This window comes from Clupea harengus, chromosome 5 (assembly GCF_900700415.2).
Source record: "Clupea harengus chromosome 5, Ch_v2.0.2, whole genome shotgun sequence".
Taxonomy (NCBI): domain Eukaryota; kingdom Metazoa; phylum Chordata; class Actinopteri; order Clupeiformes; family Clupeidae; genus Clupea; species Clupea harengus.
The window spans coordinates 814,055-837,157 of record NC_045156.1 but is presented as its reverse complement, the minus strand read 5'-3'; the positions used below and the strand labels follow the sequence as shown (position 1 = coordinate 837,157).

Sequence of the window (23,103 nt, the reverse complement as noted above, 5' to 3'; positions counted from 1 at the left end):
CAGGGAAAGAAAACCTCAGCCCCATCCCATCCAAACAGTCTCAGCTTTCTCTTGAGAAATAGCTTTCCTCAACTGCTAGCTTCATCAGCTCTGCCACATTTAGCATATATCCCAGACTGATTTGTTCATAAATGAGTCTGTTTATCTGTGTGTAGAAAGTGAACAAAAATAAAACTGAAAACAGTTAATCAACGCACACAGGCCTTAGTTGTTGTTGTGATGGACTTTGGAATGCATCACACTTGATTAGGCAGTGGATATTTCCTGATTGGTCTTGGCTCTAAATGGAATCCTCTTATTCGCTTTCATGATTGGCCTATCCTAATTATGTAAATACCCCCCTCTCTAAGTGTCAGTACTGTAAATGAATTGTGTATGCTCACTCGTCTAACCACCATCCCATTGCATTAGTAATGGCCCTAATTGGCCACTCCTTGGGAATAATTGCGGTGACCAAGGTCAAGTTCTCTGCCCGTCTTCATTTCGAGTATTGTTTTTCAGCATATAAACATGACAACTGCACATTGTTCCCACTGCACACAGACTCGCCCTAGTGGAGCCGCAGATCGATGACAAACGTAGGGATTGTGTGTGTTAGTGTGAACAACACACAGAGAGTGTGTATAGACTGACAGAACTGGATACAGCAGGCAAAACAGTGTTTACTACCCATTATTTTCCAACTAGTTTCTACTCTTCAGATCCAGTGGACAGTAACACTGGCAGTCACATGTGAAATATCAAGTTGGCTTTTACGTCATCTGCAGCGGAGGATATTTTCACTGGACTTTTACGGCACATGAAAACATGGCACGTAATTCAAAGCGTATTTCCATTCAGTAATACACAGCTGTTCCACTTGAAGAACTCATAAAATTTGCACAGGGTATTTAGGCTATTTTATGTGGTCTGAGTTTGGAAAGACACGTCATCCAAATTATTGGTATGACATGTTATGTCTTTGTCTTCAAGTGGGCTGCGTTGAATATTGAATTTTAGACATGGAAATGAAAAATGAAATGAAAAAGCAGAAAAAAACAAAAAAGGGTATATAAAAAGGTACTGTATATTAAAGGAAATTGCTACTCAAGCTACAGTTGCCCTGTTTTCCCTCTGTGGGTTAGTTCTGTGATGTCTGAGATCATCCTGTTGACTGTTGAATGAAAAGCCTTGTTGAATAAAGCACCATAACGAAAAACTAATAACAGAGCGGTTTATTTCAAAGACCTGTATCAGTCAAAGCAAACCAGACAAAACACTACAGGATACAGCAACACTGGTCAAGACACACTACTGCCTCCCTAATGGTCCCTTTCAATGAATCACCAGAGCTGGCCATGGCGGAGTTCCCATATGAAAACTACCCTGTGCATGAAGTACATGGCTCAGTCTGAGGACAACCTTGAGTGCAACCTCTGAATGCATTTGTTTGTTGTCCTCTGATACAGTTAACTGGCCACACTGTAATGGTCCCATGTGGCTGGTGAAGGTGCTTCGCCATCTCTCTCTCTCTCTCTCTCTCTCTCTCTCTCTCTCTCATGCGCTTGCTCTCTCTTTCCGATTGGCTCGGCAGAACAAAGGCAAAGTTTCTCTACCACAGACTTTGCCCACCCTCTATGACTAAGTTATGCCCTGTCATGTAGTCAGAGGCATCAGATGCCAAGTAGACCACTGCAGCTTGCAGGTCTGTCACATGAGCCAGTCGTCCAGCCGGGATATCTGACAGCCAGCGCTGCACCAGGGGCCTCAGACTCTCCGAATGGATGAGAGGGGTGTCAACAATCCCCCTGGAAAGAGAAGGGGAGTAAAAAAGAGAGGAGGGTGGGTTAGAGGGGGATGAGGAGCGATGCAAGTGGGAGTAAGGGAGGGGGAGGGGTAGGGAGAAAAAAAATAAGATGAGCCAGGCACATCAGACATCACAGGCAGAGTGACAGCCACGATTCACAGCAGCCACCACTTGGGTGACAAAAATAAACCCAATTATCCTTGCGCGAGTGAGGGCGAGCCCCAGCGTTTCTGAGCGGCCCTCTGATGATGTTTACAGCGGGGCCCCCAGCGTTTAATGACTCACCCCTGCCCGCTCCCAACACCAGCGGGCATATGCAGGATCCTCACCACAATTTGATTTTAGTGGCCCAGAGTGCAAGCAGGCAATCTCCATCTGTGCCACCCTCAGTCTGACATACTGATGCGTTGGCTAACATTAGCCAGTAAGTGAGACTGGCCTGTGAATGCACTACAAATGCCTCTCCTTGGTTCTAAGGGAGGGACAGTCAGCGAGACGCCTCCAGACCTGATCCTTTTCAACAGTACTCACAGCAATCACTCAACTAAAAAAACGCCCTCACACACACACACACACACACACACACACACACACACACACACACACACACACACACACACACACACACACACACACACACACACACACACACACACAACTCACATGCAATCCACTCACGGTTGGTACAAATGTATTTACGCGAGGGCGTCTAATGAGAAATTCTGGCAGACATTCTCAGACAATCAGCATGACAGTGACTAAAAGCCGAACATCCATCTCCCCCTGTTTAGCCAGGTCTAAATGTATTCCGCTGCCTTGGTACAAATTCCGCCATTCTGATAAATTAGCGCTTCCGAGGAGCATGTGACACCTTGGTTAACATATTCCACCTCAATTATATTTCTCTTCAGCACCCTGTTATCTGGAACCTTTCCTGGCAATCAGAGGTGCCGTTTTCCCTCAGCCAATTTTCTAGATAATGTGGCTTATCACCGCGGCGGCTAAAGTTGCCAATGAAATCAGGCGGAAGTCAACCTCACACTCGCTAATTGTGTCCCCCCTTTTTTATGCATATTTACCCACTGTCACTTCAAAGAAATCAGCGGCCCATTGAGACAGCCCTCCAATAGCGGGTGGGGGGTAGGAGGGGGGGGGGATTGCTTCTCTTTGCAAATTAAAATTAGCAAACAAGCCGGCGATAAATAAAAATGAGGGGCCGAGCATGGCAAGCGTGTCTTTGTTTCCCGCCGCCAACGGAGGGCCCCGGCTCCGGCAGCCGGACGGATTTGCTCGGGGATCGCAGGGGCTCAGGGATGCTCCACTTCACACGCATCTCCTCTTCCTGCTCCTCTTCCTCTCGTCTCCTCACAAGAGCTTCACACACAAATAGACACAAACAACAGGCCCTATTGTTGTGCCGACACCTCTGGTTCAAGAGGCTAATTTGATTCCCTAATTGAATATAACAATTAAAGGGAGGAAAACGCATGTTTTAGGTTGACTCATCCCACCAGACGTCATCAAATTAAGCATTGAAGTATTGTCTGCAACCCTTAAATTAGTGCCTCAATCTCTGATGTGTCCCCAATCCACGAGCGTCTGACAATGCTCTTCTTTTTGTCTCGTTTCTTATTCATTCATCACAGCTTTGCTAAGCCAACAAATAATAATAAAAGAGGATTAAAATAAATTGCTTGTTTGCAGTGAAAAATAAATGGCTGGCCCTTGCTGCCCAGAGGACGTTAAGGCTGGCAGTGTTGTTAAGGGTTTCTGTCTACACATGAATGCATTCATGCAGCAGACGTTTGCTTAGCTATCAGTGGGGGTGGGGTGGGGGGGACTCAATCAAGTTGCATAGCTGCTAATTGCATTTCATGAAGGCATACATTTAAGCCACATCATTCCCAAATATAAAGCATAGAAAGCGCTTACCTAATCCAGATCCATGTAAAATATACTGTATGTCAGTGTTAGTTCATTTTTCATTGAGGAGTTTGCTTTCTTCAATGTCACACGCAGTGGTGGAATAAGTATTCAGATCCTTTACTTGAGTAAAAGTGCCAATACAGCAATGTAAAAATACTCCATTACAAGTAAAAGTCCTGCATGAAAAATCCCACTTCAGTACATAAGTATTAGCAGCAAAATGTAGTTAAAGTATCAAAGTACATCATGAGCCAAAAAGGTTGGAAACCACTGGTTTAATCTTTAACAATGTGTTGTATTTTAAAAGGTTGTTATATTATCCATAATGTAAAATCTTCATCTTAAAAGAAACTAGGAACTAAAGCTGTTTAATAAATGAATTTCCCTCTGAAATTTAATGTCATGTAGCATAAAATGGAAATACTCAAGTAAAGTACAAGAACCACAGAACTGTGCCAAAGTATAGTACATGAGTAAACGTACTTAGTTACTTTCAACCAATGGTCAAATAAAGGTGGCCCTTACAGATCATATACGTGTCATCGCAGCACAGTGAAAAGTTCTGCGACCTGATTCCGTGACGTGACTGGTTTCTTCTTTATTGTTTCACTTTTTGTTTCCCTGGGAGCATGTCAAGGATATCTGACCGCTGAAACTGAACACAGTCCTGGTGTTTGGTAATGTGTAAAACTTACGGTGAGATGCAGTTGACGCGGACCCCTCGGTCGATCCACTCCGTGCCCAGAGTCTGTGTGAGTTTCACCACGCCTGCCTTGGACGTGTTGTAGGCCAGCTGCTTCTGAGGGTGAGGAACTGCAGGGGAGGAGAAAGGCGAAGCGAAGCGAGTGAAGGAGCTGCATTTTCCATCCTGTCCTGGTGTAATGTAATTATGGCTGCCAACACATCACTTTCTCAAAACCAAAAAAAACTAGCCCTTTCTCAGAAAATCACGCAGACCTTCACATCACACCAGACCTATGGCTTACTTTGAAGGTGTTGACCATTTTCAGGAGGCAATTATTTTATTAGTTCCACAACAATGCATTCCAATGAGTCCGCTCTATGCAGCTGAGGACGCTCACAAGGCACATTTCACTTGCTTCATTTCCAGCAATGTTTCAGTCATAACTCAACGCTCAGGCCTGAACCGAGAGCGACAGGGAGATGGGCTCCTCATTAGCTTTCCAGGACCCTGTAGATGAGGCGATGTAAAATTAATTACTCTGGATGTTCGCTTGTGCGCCGCCGTCGCTAACAAAGGCAACATGCCATTTGTTTGCCTTGACCATCACAGATGCTGCGCGCTGCGTGCGATGCGGGGGGAAAGGGCCTCATTTTCCGCCGGTTGATTAATCATCACGAGCGGGGCTCCAAGTTACATACAACTTTAGTAGTTAACCTCGTCACCCGGTGATCTCACTGCCAAATAGCCCGGGCCGCGAGCGCGCGATGATAAATATGACACAGCTGCACGGAGAGGCAGCGGCTGGTCCTGCCGAGAAGAGAGGCTCCAGCTCCTGCTTCCCAGGCCCTCATTTGTTTAGAGATGAGGGAGGGGGGGAGGCGCTGATCAGCTGGAGGAAGAACAACGGCTGAGGAAGAAGATGATGATGATGATGATGATTATAGTGATGATGGTGATGATGAAGAGAGGGAAAAGGCAGCCACCACTATGTGACCTGGAGAGATGTGTTTGAGGAGGAGTCAAGCCTCAGGCTTACAAACAGAGACGGGCTTGAAATCCCCCTTATCAGGTGTGTGTGTGTTTGTATAGATGTATAGTAGTGTGTGTGTGTGTGTGTGTGTGTGTGTGTGTGTGTGTGTGTGTGTGTGAGTGAGTGTGTGTGTGTGTGTGTGTGTGTGTGTGTGCGCTCGTACTAGTGTGTGCCTGAGCAGGGAGGGAAGACCGCATCTAAAACAGGCCGGCAGCCATAATCCGTGTTGAAGACCTGATGATACCAGCTGCGTTGCGTAGTTCAAAACTGCCTTTATCCATCAAATAAAGCCTCCTTGATGTTCTCCTCTTCCAGCACCGCCAAGTCCCCGGAGAGGAGCAGAGAAAAGAGAGCTGAAGAGCCTCCTAAAGCCCTCTTTAACATCCAGGCAGCTATTTATTCCTCTTTTTTAAGGGCAGGCAAACAAGCAGTGTAGCTAACAAGGCTCTGATTATTTAAGTGTAGATACAGGCCGTTGTCATGAAGGGTTTTTTTCATCATTGTAGGGCAGCTTTGATCTGACGGTTGACATTTGGTTCTAGCCTCCCCAAACACACAGCCAGAATTTACGGGATTCTCTTCTTCCTCTAAGCACAGCCTGACGGCTCGCTAACAACCATCTCCAATCCCCATCCACCACCACAGCCATATCAAACACCACTTTGTTTAATGCTTCTGAATTGCTAATAATGTAATATTTCATCTCAGCATGTGACCAGGTAGCACACCTGCATTCTCATGAGATAGAGGAGAGGGGCGGTGTGGAGAAGGGGTAAAAAAAAAACAACAATATTATTCAGCAGATGGTTCAAATGCTGTCACTGTGCATTTTAATAGGCCTTCAGTGTCTCCATTTTCTTACCCGGTCTGGCTACAACAAGCCCCATCTGATTATACATTATGACAATATAATAACAGATGTCCAGACCGATAAAGCATATTCCTATAGGACTGTTTGTAATGCGAGTAATTGATCACTCCTCTTTTTTTTTTCCCCCACTTTACACACTGGCCCTCTATTTACCAGCATGCTCCTGTTTTACAGATTGCCCCCACAGTTGGGACTCCTGCCCATATGGTAGGCAAGTTTATTGGCTACTTGACTGTACAGCTGATGAAGTGCCGCTGCTCTCCTGGAGGAACCTGTTGGAGGAATTATAGAGTGCCGCGAATAGCTCTCCCTTTACAACAATGCTTGGTTTTGCCTGTAAAAAAAATGGGGGTAACAAAAAAAAAAAAAAGGCGAGGCGAGGAGAGGAGAGAAAAATATGATGCTGTACACGGCCACTTAAGCAAAAGGCTGGTGGGCCCAGGATCAGTGGGGCCAAGTGGGGACTCCCTTTACTCATGCTTGTTACGAGTCACCGTGTGTGAGGCTCTGAAAGCCCTCACAGAGTCGTCTGGTTTTATTATGAAGCAGAGAGAGAGAGAGAGAGAGAGAGAGAGAGGGAGAGTACAGCGAGTGCCACTACTGCAAGAAATACTGTAGATACTGAGAGATTATGAAAAAAAAGAAAGTGGGGCAAGACCAAGAAGCTACGGCTTGCTTTTCAACTGATGTCCCATCCTGTGAATCGGCTGGGTGGAATAAATGGCATGGGGCTGAATAGGGCAGATGGGGGGGGGGGGGAGTATAGTATGGTATGGGCTCTATGGTAAAGAGTAGAAAAGTGTATCTGCATGCCTAAATACTAGCAACCAGATGTCTGAGCTTAGAGAGGAAGTCAGTCATAGTATTGTTGATATCAACCCTACGCCTCTCCTGTGTTTTTCACAATTCTCCACTTCCACTTCTCCCACCTCTGCCAATGTTTCTCTAACCATTCTTTCGACCATGTTTTAAAAGAATGTGTTTGGCTGATGTCCTGAAGTTTACTTTACTATTAGCCAAATCAGGCCAAATTACCTTTTTATTGCAGCGTTTAGCAGGACCAGTACCTCTGGAATGCTTGAGCCCCTCCAATAAACCTCTAACCTTCATTCTTTTACATCCTGATCCCCTCTCTTAAAAGAAAAGAAAAAAGAGAAAGAAATACAAGAGAGCTTTTGACTTACCTATCAGGCTGGCCATGGAGGCTGTGTTTATGATCTTCCCATAGCCCTGCTTCAGCATAACCTGACCTGCAGCCTGAGGCACAGGGAGACACGCTTTCAAACACGTCTCAGTATCAAGTCCCTCACTAACCACACAACTGCACAGGAAGAGCGGACCAGAATAAACACAGAAAAGAGACAGCCTCCCTCCATATTGAATATCATATCATAATTGTATAATGTTTATATGAAACACACCTCTCTCTTCTCCTTCAGCTTATATATGCAACCGTTTTGCTTTACATTCCTAGATGAGTAGCACCTCCGTGTAATAACAGGAACGATACAGTTTGATTTGCTTGGTTTGAACACCTAACAAGACTCCATAAGCCAAAAGTTCAAGCTGTACAGTTAGGATTGGAGTTGTCTCACACAGACAAACATCAGGTTTTATGGGAAAGCCAAACCACCCTGTCGGGGTTTCCAAAGGTTCCCACAAAGAGATGAAAAATGCCCAGTGGTGCAGAGAAAAGACCTGGCAACATCGCCTACCTGGCAACATATGAAAGTTCCCCTAAGGTTGACACTGAATGTTTTGTCCCACTCCTCTAGGCTGGTGTCTTCGCTGGCCGAGTTCATGTTGATGCCAGCGTTATTGCATGCTATGTGGACTGCTGCCCACTTAGAGACAATGGCATCCACCATTTTCTGAACATCCTCTGGCTTGCTGATGTCTGCAGTGAAGGCCATATTCGGGATCCCTTTATAGTGTTGAAAATAAAATAATGTTTTCAAAGAAGAAACAACATACAAAACCTAAATTAACTTTTAAGGGTTAAGATCCAGTCTGGGATCCAGGTTCAGTCAAAATATATAATTTCTAATATCTAATAAAATACTAATTTTCATTTGTTTTACCACCTGATTTATATCAACATTGTTAAAAATAATAAATCCAACAGCATAACATGCGCTTAGAAATGCCCACTGAAAGACTGTAACCTAATGATAGGGCTCCCTCTGCTGGTAAGTTTATACAAATACACATTTCCCAAAGTATTTTCTCAAAACAGCTATTCAGACCCCTAGGGCCAAGGAAATATTGAATTTCTCTTTGAGTTTATTCAAAATGGACAAACTAAAGGCCATTCTCGATAACACTATTGTTGTGATACAGATTACATTTTCGCATCAAAACGGATTATAAGCAGAGAGGTTGGTGTAAGTACAGGGGAAAAAAGTCCATGTGGCATGTGATTCCAGTGACTCATTTCCAGTGACATGTTTCAACCATTCAGTAGGTTTTGCACAGGTTTGCCTTTCTGTGTATTGATCTGATTGCAGATCTGAGTAAATATTTTGTTAATTATAATAATTATTGAGTAAAAAATATGTTGTTGGGTTCATCTGTAGACAATGCACTGATCTGTTATTGTAATATTATTGACTTGCCCTTGTGTCCGGTTTTTAGGAGGTTTTTAGGAGGAATTTTAGGAGGGCCTGTATGAATGCTGTATCCATATGAATATCTGTGTAGGTGTGACGAGGCTTTTGTATTACTGCCTACACTGTATAGAGTAGTCATTCCTTTATGTAGCTGGGTGTTAAATGATTCATGTTTCATGTGCAAAAGGCGGTTTTATTGTGGTGTTATGGTGGTATTTTGGTGTTGTGAGAAGTCCTTCATCTGTTTTAGGAATTATACTCTGAAAGAGGCTATTTTACTATTACTAGAAATAATCTATCATCTCAGCAAATGCACATAAGTAACTGAGAAATAACATAAAATGTACTCTGCTGCACTAAGACGTAGAAATACACTTCCACGAGGCTTAGTTATTATAGCGCCCTCTGCTGGTGAAAATACACAGAAACTGAACTGAACTGAACTCAATGTCTGCAGAGATTTTGTGAAAGCCTGGTTCTGATATTGTGCCTGACTCTCACGTCAACAGATACCATGTGCCCCCCCTGTCTTTACCTTTTAGTGTAAGCTCTTCCGCTACAGCCTCTGCTTTCCCCTGGTCCACATCCACCACGGCTACCTTGGCCCCGGCCTCCCCCAGAGCGTGAGCAAAGGCCCTGCCGATGCCCTGGCCTGCCCCCGTCACATACGCCACCTTCCCATCCAAGCGTAGTCGATCCAGGATCGGCTTCCCTCTCAAACCCCGGAAAACGTCATCATCGGTCACCTTGTTCTGTTACACACACAAATGCTACTGCATATAGTATAAATAGACAAACAGTCATTTTGGTCACGTATCAGTACTAATGAATGGCAATATGCAGAAGTTAAAATACTTTTTCCCATTTATGACCTGTAAAATAGAACATATTAAGGCCAATTACACAATGATGTCAGCTAATACCTTGTGACCCAGTAAGAGGTCCTGGTCCTACCTTTTGGAGTGAAGCTTGTGAGGGGGGAAGTCTGCGTATGATCGTGATGCCATCTCTTATGGGAATCATCACCTAGAACAATACCACAGGATACCCCGATGGTCACAACAAAAATAAATCAAAATAGCTTGATATTTGTATATTACGCAGGTTTTTACCCTTTTTGAAGTATTTTTTCCAACTAGTTTCTATGACATGGCCACGTGAAGGAGAGCTAAATACCCCTGGTGTTCCCACTAGTTGCCCAGACTGTTCACTATGTAGTTTTGTGCTCCGGGTCCGAAACCCAGTGAAAATATAGGAACCACATTTACAGTACAACATTCCTGAGTACAAGGTCAAAATAATCAGTTAGCAAGCTGCCTAGCTTTTATCCATGACAAGTTCAAAGGGCATACAGGCAAGCGATTGAGGATATACTATCAAATTTAAAAATATATATCTACCTGCTCCACACGTGGATCTTTGGAGACAAACTCGTTAAACTCTCGTAGGGCCAGACCGTTTTCATCTTTTGAGTCCTGTAGATAGACTCTTCCTTTGAACAGACAGTTATCTACACATATCACTCCATCCATGCGTAGAAGGTTGTTGTCTAGGATAAACTTGTAATAATTGATATAGTTGCTTTTGTCTGCATCGATGAACACCATGTCAAACTGGTCATCAGTCTCTGACAATTCCTACAATATAAAAAAAACATAACTCAGAAAGTGCCACTACAGTTTAAATATAAAGTTTACAAAAGCTTATGAAAGCAAATGTGTCTATATTATATATGTGTACCTCAAACCAAGTTATATGACACCTTTGTGTCAAAACATACATTACAAAATCTCATTAAAATTCACCTGGAGGGTATCCATTGCAGACCCAATTTTCACACTAATCTTCTTGCCATGCGGGGACTTGTCAAAAATGGGCTGGACAAATTCCTTCAGGTAAGCCTCAAGTTCACAGGCAATTAATCTACCATCATCTGGCAGTGCCTCCGCCATGGACAGCGCTCCATACCCCGTGAACATCCCAATCTCCAGGATTCTCTTTGCTTTGCACATGTGCACAAGCATCTTCAAAACCTGGCCTGTCATAAAAGCATACAAAAAAAAACTCTTGAACGTGTTCTCTTCAGAGGGCTGATCTATGAGTAGTGTCTTTATTGGTTATTTATTCGTTTAATTTGAGTTAATAACATAAAACCTGCATGATGTGACTTAAGTGAGGCGGTTTTGTTATCTGACACTTCTGATTTTCACATCTGAAAATCTTTTAGACACATGGCTAGCTCACCTTCCACGTGTCCAGTGATGCATTCCTTTGGGAGACGAAACATAGTTGCCCCCTCCTCGTATGCTCTGTCCCAGTCATGACACACTGTCTTCCTGCACACAACAACAACAACAACAGAAGCACATCATACACTGCAAAGTGACTTCATTAGATGCCACACAAAACAGCATGCCTTTCAAAATGGCAATTTTATATCCATTGTTTGGGCATTTCAATTCTAGAACATTCAACAGTTGCACAATGCAGCTTATAACTACTTTGCAGAGCTAGTCAGATGCTAGGTTATATGTACAAGCATACATATATCACATGAGATAAAGTATTTTAATAAAGTTATTTGTTTTTTCATGCTATGAGTGTGCTGTTCTTGTGTGTACATCCCAATAAACAGCTGCTCCCAAACAAACAGCATGCCCATACTGCGCCCATTGGAGAACAGGTGTGAATGGACAGACAATAAGGAGCATCCTCACTTGTAGAGCTCAGCTAGAGGATCACTCTCCTGGCTGGTCATTCTCTCCAGGTAGCTGTCTAAGCCACTGGCGATGTCCAGTGCCTTCTGAAGATAAGTCCTCAGCTCTTCTGGGACACTGGCATTACTGTCCACAATGTCCTTGGCTTTGGACAGATACTCCACAATGAATTCCAACGGAGTATCTGAGACTGGGGGTAGGAAAAGTAGGTCGAATATCAAACTATATGAATCATAACAATACATGGAAATTTAAATGTTGGTTTTTCATTACTTTCCTAATTTAAAAAGATAAGAGAATTTCAGAATTTCACTGTGTGTTTCATGGCCAACCCCCTTGGGCATGGTTCTTTCCCTTATGAAGGAAGAAAATATCTGTAGGCCTACGCTACACAACTCGGTGAGAAACAGCCTAAATCAATGATTTCAAACTTATTAGAAACCAATGACTTAACCACCACCAGTCAGTAGCCTACCTGTCAGAGTGAACAATTATTTTGCAAGCACATGAAATGAGACTGTGCAGTGTGCTCTGATTGGTCAGCTAGGCGGCAATAAGGATTGTGTTATGAGATCATCTTGTAACAAAGGAAAAGGGTTGGATTCCAAGGAGGCATTTCACGCAGCTGAGAAAAGTGGTTTCTGTGGGAGAGGGTTACTCCCTCTGGAGGGTACTTTGGGATTTGTAACTTTGTAGACCGCTTACATGCACGAAAAAGCTATATAACACACTAAGGGAAAAACCAGAAAAGCACAATAGGTCCTCTTTAACAAAAATCTAGAATTGATCTCTTTATCTAAAATCTAGGCCTATTTATTTGCGATTAATGAGGATAGGGACATGTCCCCGTCCGCCACAGCAAACGCTACAGAGAAAACATTGAAGTTCTTGGCTCTGAGACAGATACCGTGGTGAAGATGGGTTGAGGTTTGATCCTCGCTGGAATATTCGATTTTGAACCTCCGTAGGCTACATTCAGACATGACAAAGGACTACACTCCAGCTTAATGACATGATCGAGGGCATGGAAAGTAGGCTACACTATAACATGATGTGTCAAAAGAAAACAACAATATTTGCTGTGACATCCATGATAAGAGCTGGTCAAATTCTCTAAATGCTTGAGAAAGGAGTTTCAACAACCCAATCAACAATCGATCGTCTTCACATAATTGGTAGCCAAGTGTAAATGGAGTTAGATTCTCGTAAAACCGCGGTTGTTTTTTGTCCCTGTGAATTCTACTTTATATCTTTCCTTGACCTCATGATGTTTTCCATCGAGGTCAAGGAAAAGTGGTTAGGAAAAGATGATAGGACAGACTTTTGAATTTGAATCCTTCGTTCTGAGAATTTTAAAGGATGCAGTTGGATTATCCTCTGCACTCCTAAAGCACCCACAATTCTATGCACACGTACCAGAGCCATTTTTTTTAAGTAGCGCGGAATTTGAAGGCGGGACCTTTTCGGTGATGCATACCTGCACACTCACAAGATTGTTCCATTGTTTGTTCTCTGAATGCTAGGAAGGAGTCTTGCCTAGCCTCTGAAGGACCCTGCTTGGAAGGACTCGGAAGGACCCGTCCTACCAAGGAAGCATCTTTGACTTTGAGAACACCCTCTGTCAATCCTTCGGCTCTGGGGTGTCTCCACTCTCAGTGCCATGCTTGGCAGGCAGGCAGATACTTTCGTTCATACGTTCAGTTCCAGGTTTAGGTTCCAGCCAATCATATGCTCACTTACAGCACACACTTATATGCCTCACTGGCCATAGTCAACAATGCGGAAAAGAACGTTGTTACTCCTTCAACCCTAAAACAGCATATGATTGACTGGAAGCTACACCTGGGACTGAACAAATACACCTACAATGAACGTATGAGTAGGTGAACAAGAGACTGATGGCTACCTCAAGACTGAACGAGAGCTGTGTAGACTGGCCACTTGTTCTTCACTGAAAGTGTAAGGCATGCGCTAATAGAAGGTGAAACTAAAGGCGGAGCACACATAAAACACAAACCTGGCTAATTAAAACAGTGCCAATGTTGCACACAAGGACAATTTTATTTTCATCAATGAAATATATTGTATTTCCAATAATAAAATCAATTTTTATTTTCTAGTTCAAATCTATTTATCAGCTAGGCCCAGAGCTGCCAACTCACACGGTTTTGCGGTGTGACACACGCTTTTGCATGTTTTCACACGCACTCACGCCACACATCCAATTTCTCACGCCAAAAATAAATCTGATTTTGGGCCGAGACGCGTGCGTTCCTTTTCAAACTTCCCGAGGGTAGCTGGCGCTAAGGAGCGCATCTGTAACCCAGAGCTGCCAACTCACACGGTTTCGCCGTGTGACACACGCTTTTGTATGTTTACACACGCACTCACGCCACACATCCAATTTCTCCCGCCAAAAATAAATCTGATTTTGGGCCGAGACGCGTTTGTTCCTTTTCAAACTCCCCGAGGGTAGCTGGCGCTAAGGAGCGCATCTGTAACCCTATTCGCTGCATAGACATCTTATTTACCCCAAGAAGTCCCGAAGTTAGCGACAGAAGAAGAGTTTCAAAGAGAGACAAACGCGGTTTGTTGAATTGAATACATCCTGAAGAAAATCTTCATCTCCAAACTGAGCAGAGACTAGGTATGTTAATGACATGTGGTTGAACTTGATTTTGTGTGGTGAATGTAAACTCAGCTGTTATCTGCAGGGATCTAATACTAGTTTTGTAAATGTCTGTCATAGATGGTGAAATTCGTACGCAAGCTATTTTCCAAATGTATGGTTCCAGCAGCTCTGCAAGGCCATTAGGAGCCTTGTGAAATTGCCAATAAAGAGAAGGCAAACCATTTGCCAGGTTAGTGTTTGGCTATTATTATGATCATACACTGTGATATGTGATAGATAAAATGTGATATTTAGCCGTGTACCTAGCCTTTTGCCACTTCATGAGTAGAAACCTAAGGTTGGTGGTAGTCGGTCCAACAGTGAGCTTCTGGTTGGATTTCTTGCACTATGTGTCAAGCTGATATTGCTGCATCAGTATGTTAAACCATTTATGTTAACCTGATATGCTGTATCTGTACAGGGAAAAAGTTGAACATTGGGTTCACAACCAGGGCTAAACTTAACAGATATCTTGATGAGGGTGACATCACACCACGGCAGGTGGATTCATTCAATGAAGCTGTGTTGAGTTTCCTAACAAGTGCTGTGGGCTATGCACTTAAGAAGCTGCCAATGGAAGAGCCACTGATCAAACACGCAGAATTTGTAGATGTGCGGCAGAGGGCTGAAAGTGTCATTGAAGATGTCCTGTACTTTGTTGAAAGGTTCGTTTTTTTCTTTAATTATTGTAAAATGCTTATGATGAGGTGTGTTCACTCCTAAACTGCACATGAGTTATTCTTATATGGCTTTTCCTCAAAGATGTGTATGAACTGCTGCTGGTTGATGACAATATACCTATAACTTAACAACCTGTAACTCTACTTTCATAAATACCGTAAATCCTCAAATAAAGACCGGGATGCAATTAGAGGCCGGGCTTCAGATAGTAGCCGGGTGCGTGGTCCATACGGACAAATAAAGGCCGGGCCCCGAATACAAGCCGGGGGTAAAAAAAGGTACCGGTAGCATTTTGTAAAAAATCACGGAAGTATGGAATATTTGTTATGGCTTTTTAATAAACACTAAACACGACACAATGTAAAAATGGCACGGGCTTTATGCCCTGGTACATGTTATCACGAAGAGACTGTGCAACCGTCACACATCTGTATAAACTCAGTCCCAACACAGAACAACAACATGCAATGAGAACAGTAAGGAACATTGTTAAGGAACATCGTTGAGCGCTTAGTGCATCAGAGGAAAGTATGCGCCCGCCGCACGGCATTATGGGGCGATGTTCTTCAGGCTAATAGAACTTTAAAGTTCCAGGTGTTGTGTAGCAACCCATTACTTACTGACTTCAAATTACAATGACTTTCCGCTACGTTAAATGACCGGACTTCTTGCTGAATGATATGAAAGATGTGAATTAGAATTGCCAATGACAGCGGTCATTAACTTTTAGCAGTGGTGAATATCAAGAAATGACAGACATGCTAACGTTGGGGTGCCCCATTCAAATCAACGGAACTTTTTTGAACATTCTGAAGAGCCGTAAGAAATAAAGGCCTGCCCCTAATACAAGCCTGCCCCAAATACAGGCCGGTGCGCTGTGCAGCCTAAGTAAATAAAAGCCCCGGCCACTATTTGAGGATTTACGGTAGGTTTCCCCATCTCCTCCCATACCATGGGCCAGAGGAGCATGACCACCTGGGTGAGGAGTTTCTGATTATCAGACCATGCCAACCACCTCCCTTCAGGACGAAACTGAGATGGAAAGCTTCTGGGCTGGAATGGCAACACGGAAACATAAGGTATACATTTTTTTTTGTCTTTCTTTTTGGAAGGTGTGGCTTGGCTACATATGTTGCTTTTATTGATGCATGCATATATCGTGTCATACATGATGCAAACTATGCATGTTGTATCTGAACTTTGTTACAGTATACTTACAGTATTAATCAAAACAAAATATGGTATGTTTTTCCATTTTGTTCTTGGTTCATTTTCCATAGGTGACAGGAGCCAAAGAATTTGATAGGCTTGCTGCCGTCGCCAAGCTGGTCCTGGTGTTGCCCCATTCGAATGCAGATGCTGAGAGGGTGTTTTCAGTTGTGGGACTGAACAAAACTAAGACCAGAAAAAGCCTGGCATTGGATGGCACCCTGTCCTCAATAATGGCCATAAAGATGGCCGACCTGGAGCCTTGTTTCAGATGGGAGCCCCCCTCAGAGATCATCAAGGCCTCCAAGAAGGCCACAGGCCAGTACAACCTTGCCAACAGATCTTAGAAAATGACTAACCAGCTTCTGATCTGCATCTGATTTTTTTGTTGTTTTTGTCATGTGTTGATCCATTGTATTGCTTAAAAAGGCTACTGTTTAAGCACTTTATTTGTTGCACTTTTTTGTTTGATGGAACGTGTGGTGGGAGGCTTTGAATAATGAAAAATATTTCTCCCAAACTAATCTTGTGTAATTTTTGGCTGAACATAAATCATGAAGTGCTCTTAAGAATACAATTATTAACAATCTAGGTTAGGTTTCAGTTAAGAATTAGTTGAATACCATTGTAATCAAAATGTCAATCAACCTACCTTGGTCAAATCTTAAACACAGGTCTATTAATTAGGCTATATTGTGGTACATAGACAGTCATTGAGGCACAACAATAGTTTTCTGGTTGAATGTTCAGCTCAAGTCTAGAAGGCCCTACAAGTCATGATCAGATGAACATGAATCAGAATAAGTTCGGGTATTGCACATCTTTAGCATACCACCCAAAAATCCACTAGAATGCAGGGAATAACATCTACTTAAACCAAAATGTCCTGGGGGTGGACCTTCAGCTATGTCTTTGCTTCACAGAATGTAACCAATGTTGTCCATTTCCAGTAGGCCGCCCCTATCAACGAGTTTGGGCCCCACAAACCACCAGAATGCAGGGCACAACATGGGTACAACGCCAAATGAATTCTAATTCCCTGATATGTGAGCCACCAACGTGTGTGGCTGCGTGCGCGGCAAAATTTTGGTCACCCCCGACAGAATCTCACTCCAAGGTTTTTTTAAAAGTTGGCAGCTCTCTAGGCCTAGTTGTTAGCCTCATCTAATGTCCATGCCATGTCCAAGTTTCAACTTAGTGTGTTGCATGTTGTTGTTTCAATGAATGCTCCAGCAAATGTGCCATGTATGGGTAGGCTACGTATCGTCCATTTCTGGGCGTCAGTCACACAGAAGGGTACAGTAGGCTATCCCAAAATCATCCCGCCTCCTCCATGAACTCAAATGTCTAGCCCGACCAATAGGATAAGCCTAATTTTACTCCTTTGGGCTACAGCCCTCCCCGATGCAGCTCCATAGTCGAATCAGGGAGCAATCCTTCCCATGAGGCACTTTAACAAGTCTGCTAAAAAATATCTTTTTTAAAGCCAAGCAAGGAAAGGAACAAGATGGACAAAGGGCATTAACTAATCGTTCTCGTTCACCGAAAAGATTCGTTCGTGCACGAAGACAAATCCGTTCACGAACGACACATATCCAACACAGACCGTAGCGGCTGAGGGTATGGTGAAAGTGTCGTGGGGCTGTTTTTAGATAAAAGTTGATTGTGACAACAAATATTATTGGTTTCTTTTGACACATCATTATAGTAAATGTTCCATGCCCTCGATCATGTCATTTAGCTGGAGTGCTTTGTTGTTTCCGAAGTTCCAAATGGAATATCCAACGAATGTCAAACGTCAACCCATATTCACCCAACCCCTTCCAGAAGAAGCTATTATTGGGGACACACTGACAGCCAACATTGGACAACTGGTGGTCTAATGTTGCCTCTTCAGTAAGCTAGAGTTGCAGACACTGTGAACTAGTTTAAAATAACAATTTAACACGTACCTTTAGCCGTCTGCATGACGCAAATCTCAGATGAACAACTTGATAACAACTGCAAATCGGAATTTGCCGAGCAGGCACTCAATCTTCTGGCAATTTAGATGGTGGGTCCTCTGCTTTCCACGGTCGTGTGTGCTGAACACACGTGACTGCCAACTTTGCGTAAAGCCTTCCCAAGCAAATGCCAGCAAATTGTAAAGTGTGGAGTTCACACTCGACTCACACTCAGCATTTTGATATGACCTCCTGCTGGTAAATAAACAATGTTAAACATTCTGAATGCATTTTGCATGGTACGTGAAAATCATTCACCTTGAGCAAGATGTTTTAGACTAGTGCTTCTCATCCCATTAGTACCAAACTGTTTCAATGAATTTGAAAGAACTTTTATAGAAGTATATGTTATATAATGTATATTTTAGGTTGAATAACGCGAATTTTGCGCGTCATCCTTTGCACTTTGTATCGTCTCAGAACTCCTTTAAATCAATACAATAATACTCCTATGGTCCTCTTAATAGTCCTCTAATAGTTAATAGTCTTAATAGTCCTGTAAAGTCATGTAAAGATGGATAGCAAAGTATCGGCATACATGGCCAGTCTAAGACGCACGTGTGGGAGTGTGTGGAAATTATTTAAGACTGCTAGTAATGTATCAAGGTCTTTCAAATTGTAAATCTATCACTGATGACACGTTGTGTAACAAACGAACGCGCCTGCTTGTGTAAGACAGTTTTGTAAGGTAAGACTTTATTAGCCCCTCCCTCGTGAGGTGCATCGGTACACATATATAATTGGTATACATATGCAATATATATATTGCAGAAATATGACAAGCTGCAATTTATCTGGTTTGTTATCACGGAGCTTCCGAAGCTTTCCTCAGTAGACTAGTTTTGATCATGTCAATTACTGCACCCACCGGCGAAGTTCATGATCAAGTGCCGCATCATGAAACGAAGAGGACTGAGTATAATCTAGTTCAGGTAAAGGGGACGTGGACGAGAAAGAATCGAAAAACTTTAAGGAAGAATGAAAATGAACGCGTGTCATCTGCCAAAATGTAAGTAAAACTGTATTATGAATAGTGAACCAATTCACTGCTACAAACGACTAACTTCTGAAACGCATGCTACCGAGTGTTGCTTTACACCGAATTCGACAATCTCCAATACTTCTAAATATGCAATATCTGCAAGACTTCAGTTTTTGATAGTTGCACTACATACATATTTGACCATTTAGAATATGGGTTGATATTTGCCTATTCTCATTTGCAGACATGAATGCAGTGAAGGAAGGGGGACAACCTGGACAGTGGTCAGTCCCATTGTCTTCACCTATCAGGTGATCCAGACCCAAAACCTGCTGGATCCCAGCAATGACGCCCTCCTGACTGGCCACATCAGAGACCCCCAGCAGCTGGAGCTTCTCAGAGGCAGCCACAAGCCTCTTAAACGCTTTGTGGTCATGGACGAGACAGTCTTCAAGCTGTATGGCTGCCAAGTCACTGACTACTTTGAGAGTCGCGATGTCTTGTACAGAATCCTTCCCCTACCCACAACGGAGGAGAAGAAGTCGATGGAAATGGTGATGATGATGCTCAATGAGGTCCACAAGTTTGGCATTGACAGGCGCACAGAGCCGATCATCGCTATCGGTGGCGGCGTGTGCCTGGACATCGTGGGCCTTGCTGCTTCGCTATACAGAAGGCGCACCCCTTACATCCGAGTGCCAACCTCTCTCCTCTCATACATTGATGCCAGCGTGGGGGCCAAGAATGGGGTGAACTTTGCCAACTGTAAAAATAAGCTTGGCTCGTATATTCCACCTGCTGCTGCACTTTTGGACAGGTCCTTTATTCAAACATTACCACGAAGGCACATCTCAAATGGTATGGCTGAAATGCTCAAGGTAAAGTACCCGATGACCATAAAGATGTTCAGAACTTGTATGCAACTGAGAGCTGACAATATGTAGTGTGACAGCACACTTGTGTCCAATAAAAATAGATAGAATCACATGCTTTTTTTTCATAATTTCATTCTGGAGTCATATTTAGTTTAGCCAAACTTGCATGCAATCAAACTGTGCTGTTGAACAGCATGTGTGTTATCTGACGGCCCTGATTTCTCTGGCCTGTAGATGGCGCTGATGAAGCACAAAGGGCTCTTTGAGCTGCTGGAGGAGCAAGGTCGATTCCTGCTGGACTCCAGGTTTCAGTCCAACAACGTAGACTTGACCTCAGCGGCTGCAGTCACCACTAGGGTGGCAATCGAGACCATGCTGGAAGAGTTGGCCCCAAACCTCTGGGAGGACGACCTAGACAGACTGGTGGATTTTGGCCACCTAATAAGTCCTGCGCTAGAGATGGTAAGAAACACTGGCAGTCTTCCAAGTGTATCAAGAAGAATGTAAATGTAAATGTGAAATAATAAGAGGTAACAAGTCCATGCAATGACTCACCCTGATGAGTTCCGTGGGTTCATAAAATGATTACCAAAGCGTGATCAAGATAGGATAAGTGTGCTCAGCGCCTGAGGGAAACATGAAATACTAACACTCAATTTTCACACCATTTGGAATGTCACATTCTGACAGCTTTAACAGAGAAGCTGGCAGTTTTCCAAGTTATCCCTCTGCAGAGCATTCCCCATGCATACCGTGCATGCAAATCTTTTACGTCTGTTTCATTCTCTGCAGGAAGTGCTTCCAGCACTTTTGCACGGGGAGGCCGTGAACATCGACATGGCCTTCATGGTGTACGTGGCCCATGAGAGGGGCCTGGTGACCGAGGACGAGAAGCTTCGGATCGTCGACTGCATGCTGGGGCTGGAGCTCCCCGTGTGGCACCGGGGCTTCACGCTGGCCCTGGTCCAGAGGGCGCTGCGCGAGCGCCTCAGACACTCCGGAGGGCTGGTGAGGATGCCTCTGCCCACCGGCCTGGGCTGTGCAGGTACAGAAGCCTTTACATCACAGAACACTGTTGTGTTCACATGTGCATTTGAAATTTAGTTTGGCACTTTAGGTTGATGGTAGGCCTACTTTAGACTGTAATTCACATCGTTTGGATTGAAAGTGAAAAGAAATCCTCACTCCACAAAACCTTGTGTCAGTCCATATTATCAGGGATGACATTGAAACCAGCAGCCAAAATATTTTTTAATTCATCCCTTGTGTAAGAATTCCTCCTTTTCTGATGAAACTTCACAGTTTATTAGAGATCTGTACTTTTCTCTACCTTCAACAGAAATCTTCAACGACACAGACGATGAAACCCTGTGCCATGCGTATGAGAGGTGGTGTGATGAGCTGGGACCAGGACTTTCCTCGTGAACCTTGACATCTTATGAGTTTATGTTTGACTTCTGTTCCAGCAGCATTAGGTATAGTGATGCCAAGATCTATTCTTTTAACAGGCTTTCACCCTGTCACTACTTCTATAGGTCATGTGTTCAGTACTTTTGTTCAAATGGGATTTCTGATAGAACTGAAACATGTGAATGTATATGATATTAGTTTAATATGGGATTTTCTAGGTGCTCTTAACCTTTCAATAAGTCAAACTATTAATGTGTAAGGAATCCAAATACTGACATATTAAACTTTAGTCTGTTATAACATGGTATATATTAGCAAATATATCTAACAACTTTTTGTTATATAGTTGATATATATTTGTGTTGCTAACATGTATTCTAAAAGCTTTTCTTTGGCGCTTTGAGACCCATGTTTAAGATTATTCAGTGTAATATCTAAATAAACGGAAAATATAGATTAATGTCTATCCTGTAACTATGATCCACTATCCACTTGGACTTGGATCTTCCGGGAGAAAGATCATGGACATCTCATGATTCGATGCAGAGGTGACTTAGGACACCATCTCCAAAGGTGCCGATTTTACTTAACTAACTTCATCATTTTGATACCATTCAGAATTATAAAATACACTGAATACACAAATGTGACTAGTAAAATAAGGACAGAACAGAAAAGGAAAAAAAAAGCTTTTTTTTTATTTGAAAATAGGCTGAGAATTCTATTTTGGGAATAGGCATATACTTAATCGAAAACTATTGACAACTGACAATCTAAAATTCAGCACTAAAATGCATGTGTCCATTGTTGTACTACTAATTGTGTAAGAGAGAACACGTGACAGGGACCCTGGGAACAGCAAGGCATACATGTCACTTTGCCCTGGTAAACACTGAAGAGTTCATGTTACCTGCAAAAAGTCTTACCCATATACAGGTCTTTTAATGTCTAACCTGAAAAAGAAAAGATCCAAGATGCTCAAAAGTGCTCCTCAGAAATAGGCGGTTCGATCACATCGGTCTAATATATAACATTCAGAAATCTTAAGAACTTCAGAACTTTATATACTTCAGGCATATTAACATGTGTTAACATTCAGCTGAACTGAATACATACTTGCTGTACAAATACCCCAGTGTTCTGCTGTTAAAAAAAGCAATCGTTGAACAGTGTCAACAGAAGGAGCTAGATATACTGCCCTTAAGAACTGGTCTGGTATTAGGACATGGTAAACAAGTGGTTTACTTATTTTATGTGCTAAAACTACCTGACACTACCTAATACTGAGTCTTGTTGAATAGTTCTAGGGCCACTTACAGTTAGACAATGTGCTAGGGCAATAGAAAACAAGATTACTGACATATCATTCAAACTTTGTTATAAATAAAGATATTTTTTTTCTTACAAATATAACATATTTTGTGTTTCCTGAAAGAAGTAGTTTTAGAAAACTCCATGTGCTCCATGTCCAATGCTCCCTGAAGCACTGCTGTGTTGTCATCATTATATACACGTAAGTGATTGCATAGAGTTTATGGTGAAGCAGAGCACTGCTGGAGGACTGACTGACATCAGCCCTTCTACCAAGCTCAAAGGCTATCCTGTTAAGATACTGCTTCTGTTTATCAGTCTGTCATTCTTTTTCAAT

At 42.9% G+C, this 23,103-nt stretch overlaps 2 protein-coding genes across 2 annotated transcripts; one reads left to right on the top strand and one right to left on the bottom strand.

The window, feature by feature from the left end:
* Positions 1-1,199: 1,199 nt before the first annotated feature.
* zgc:113054 (uncharacterized protein LOC541322 homolog) lies at positions 1,200-18,587 on the bottom strand. Its single transcript, XM_012838659.3, has 11 exons — positions 18,138-18,587; positions 11,625-11,814; positions 11,152-11,243; positions 10,713-10,945; positions 10,308-10,544; positions 9,862-9,933; positions 9,443-9,659; positions 8,014-8,222; positions 7,483-7,555; positions 4,408-4,525; positions 1,200-1,787 (listed from the first exon to the last, which is right to left on the bottom strand). Exons 1-11 carry the CDS (start codon positions 18,151-18,153, stop codon positions 1,592-1,594), a joined length of 1,653 nt encoding a protein of 550 aa, XP_012694113.2. The 5' UTR covers positions 18,154-18,587; the 3' UTR covers positions 1,200-1,591.
* A 48-nt stretch (positions 18,588-18,635) lies between these two features.
* On the top strand, positions 18,636-23,081 carry eevs (2-epi-5-epi-valiolone synthase). Its single transcript, XM_012838620.3, has 5 exons — positions 18,636-19,197; positions 19,415-20,048; positions 20,280-20,507; positions 20,838-21,090; positions 21,385-23,081. The coding sequence occupies exons 1-5, from the start codon at positions 19,037-19,039 to the stop codon at positions 21,468-21,470; spliced, it is 1,362 nt and encodes a 453-aa protein (XP_012694074.2). The 5' UTR covers positions 18,636-19,036; the 3' UTR covers positions 21,471-23,081.
* The last annotated feature ends 22 nt before the right edge of the window (positions 23,082-23,103 follow it).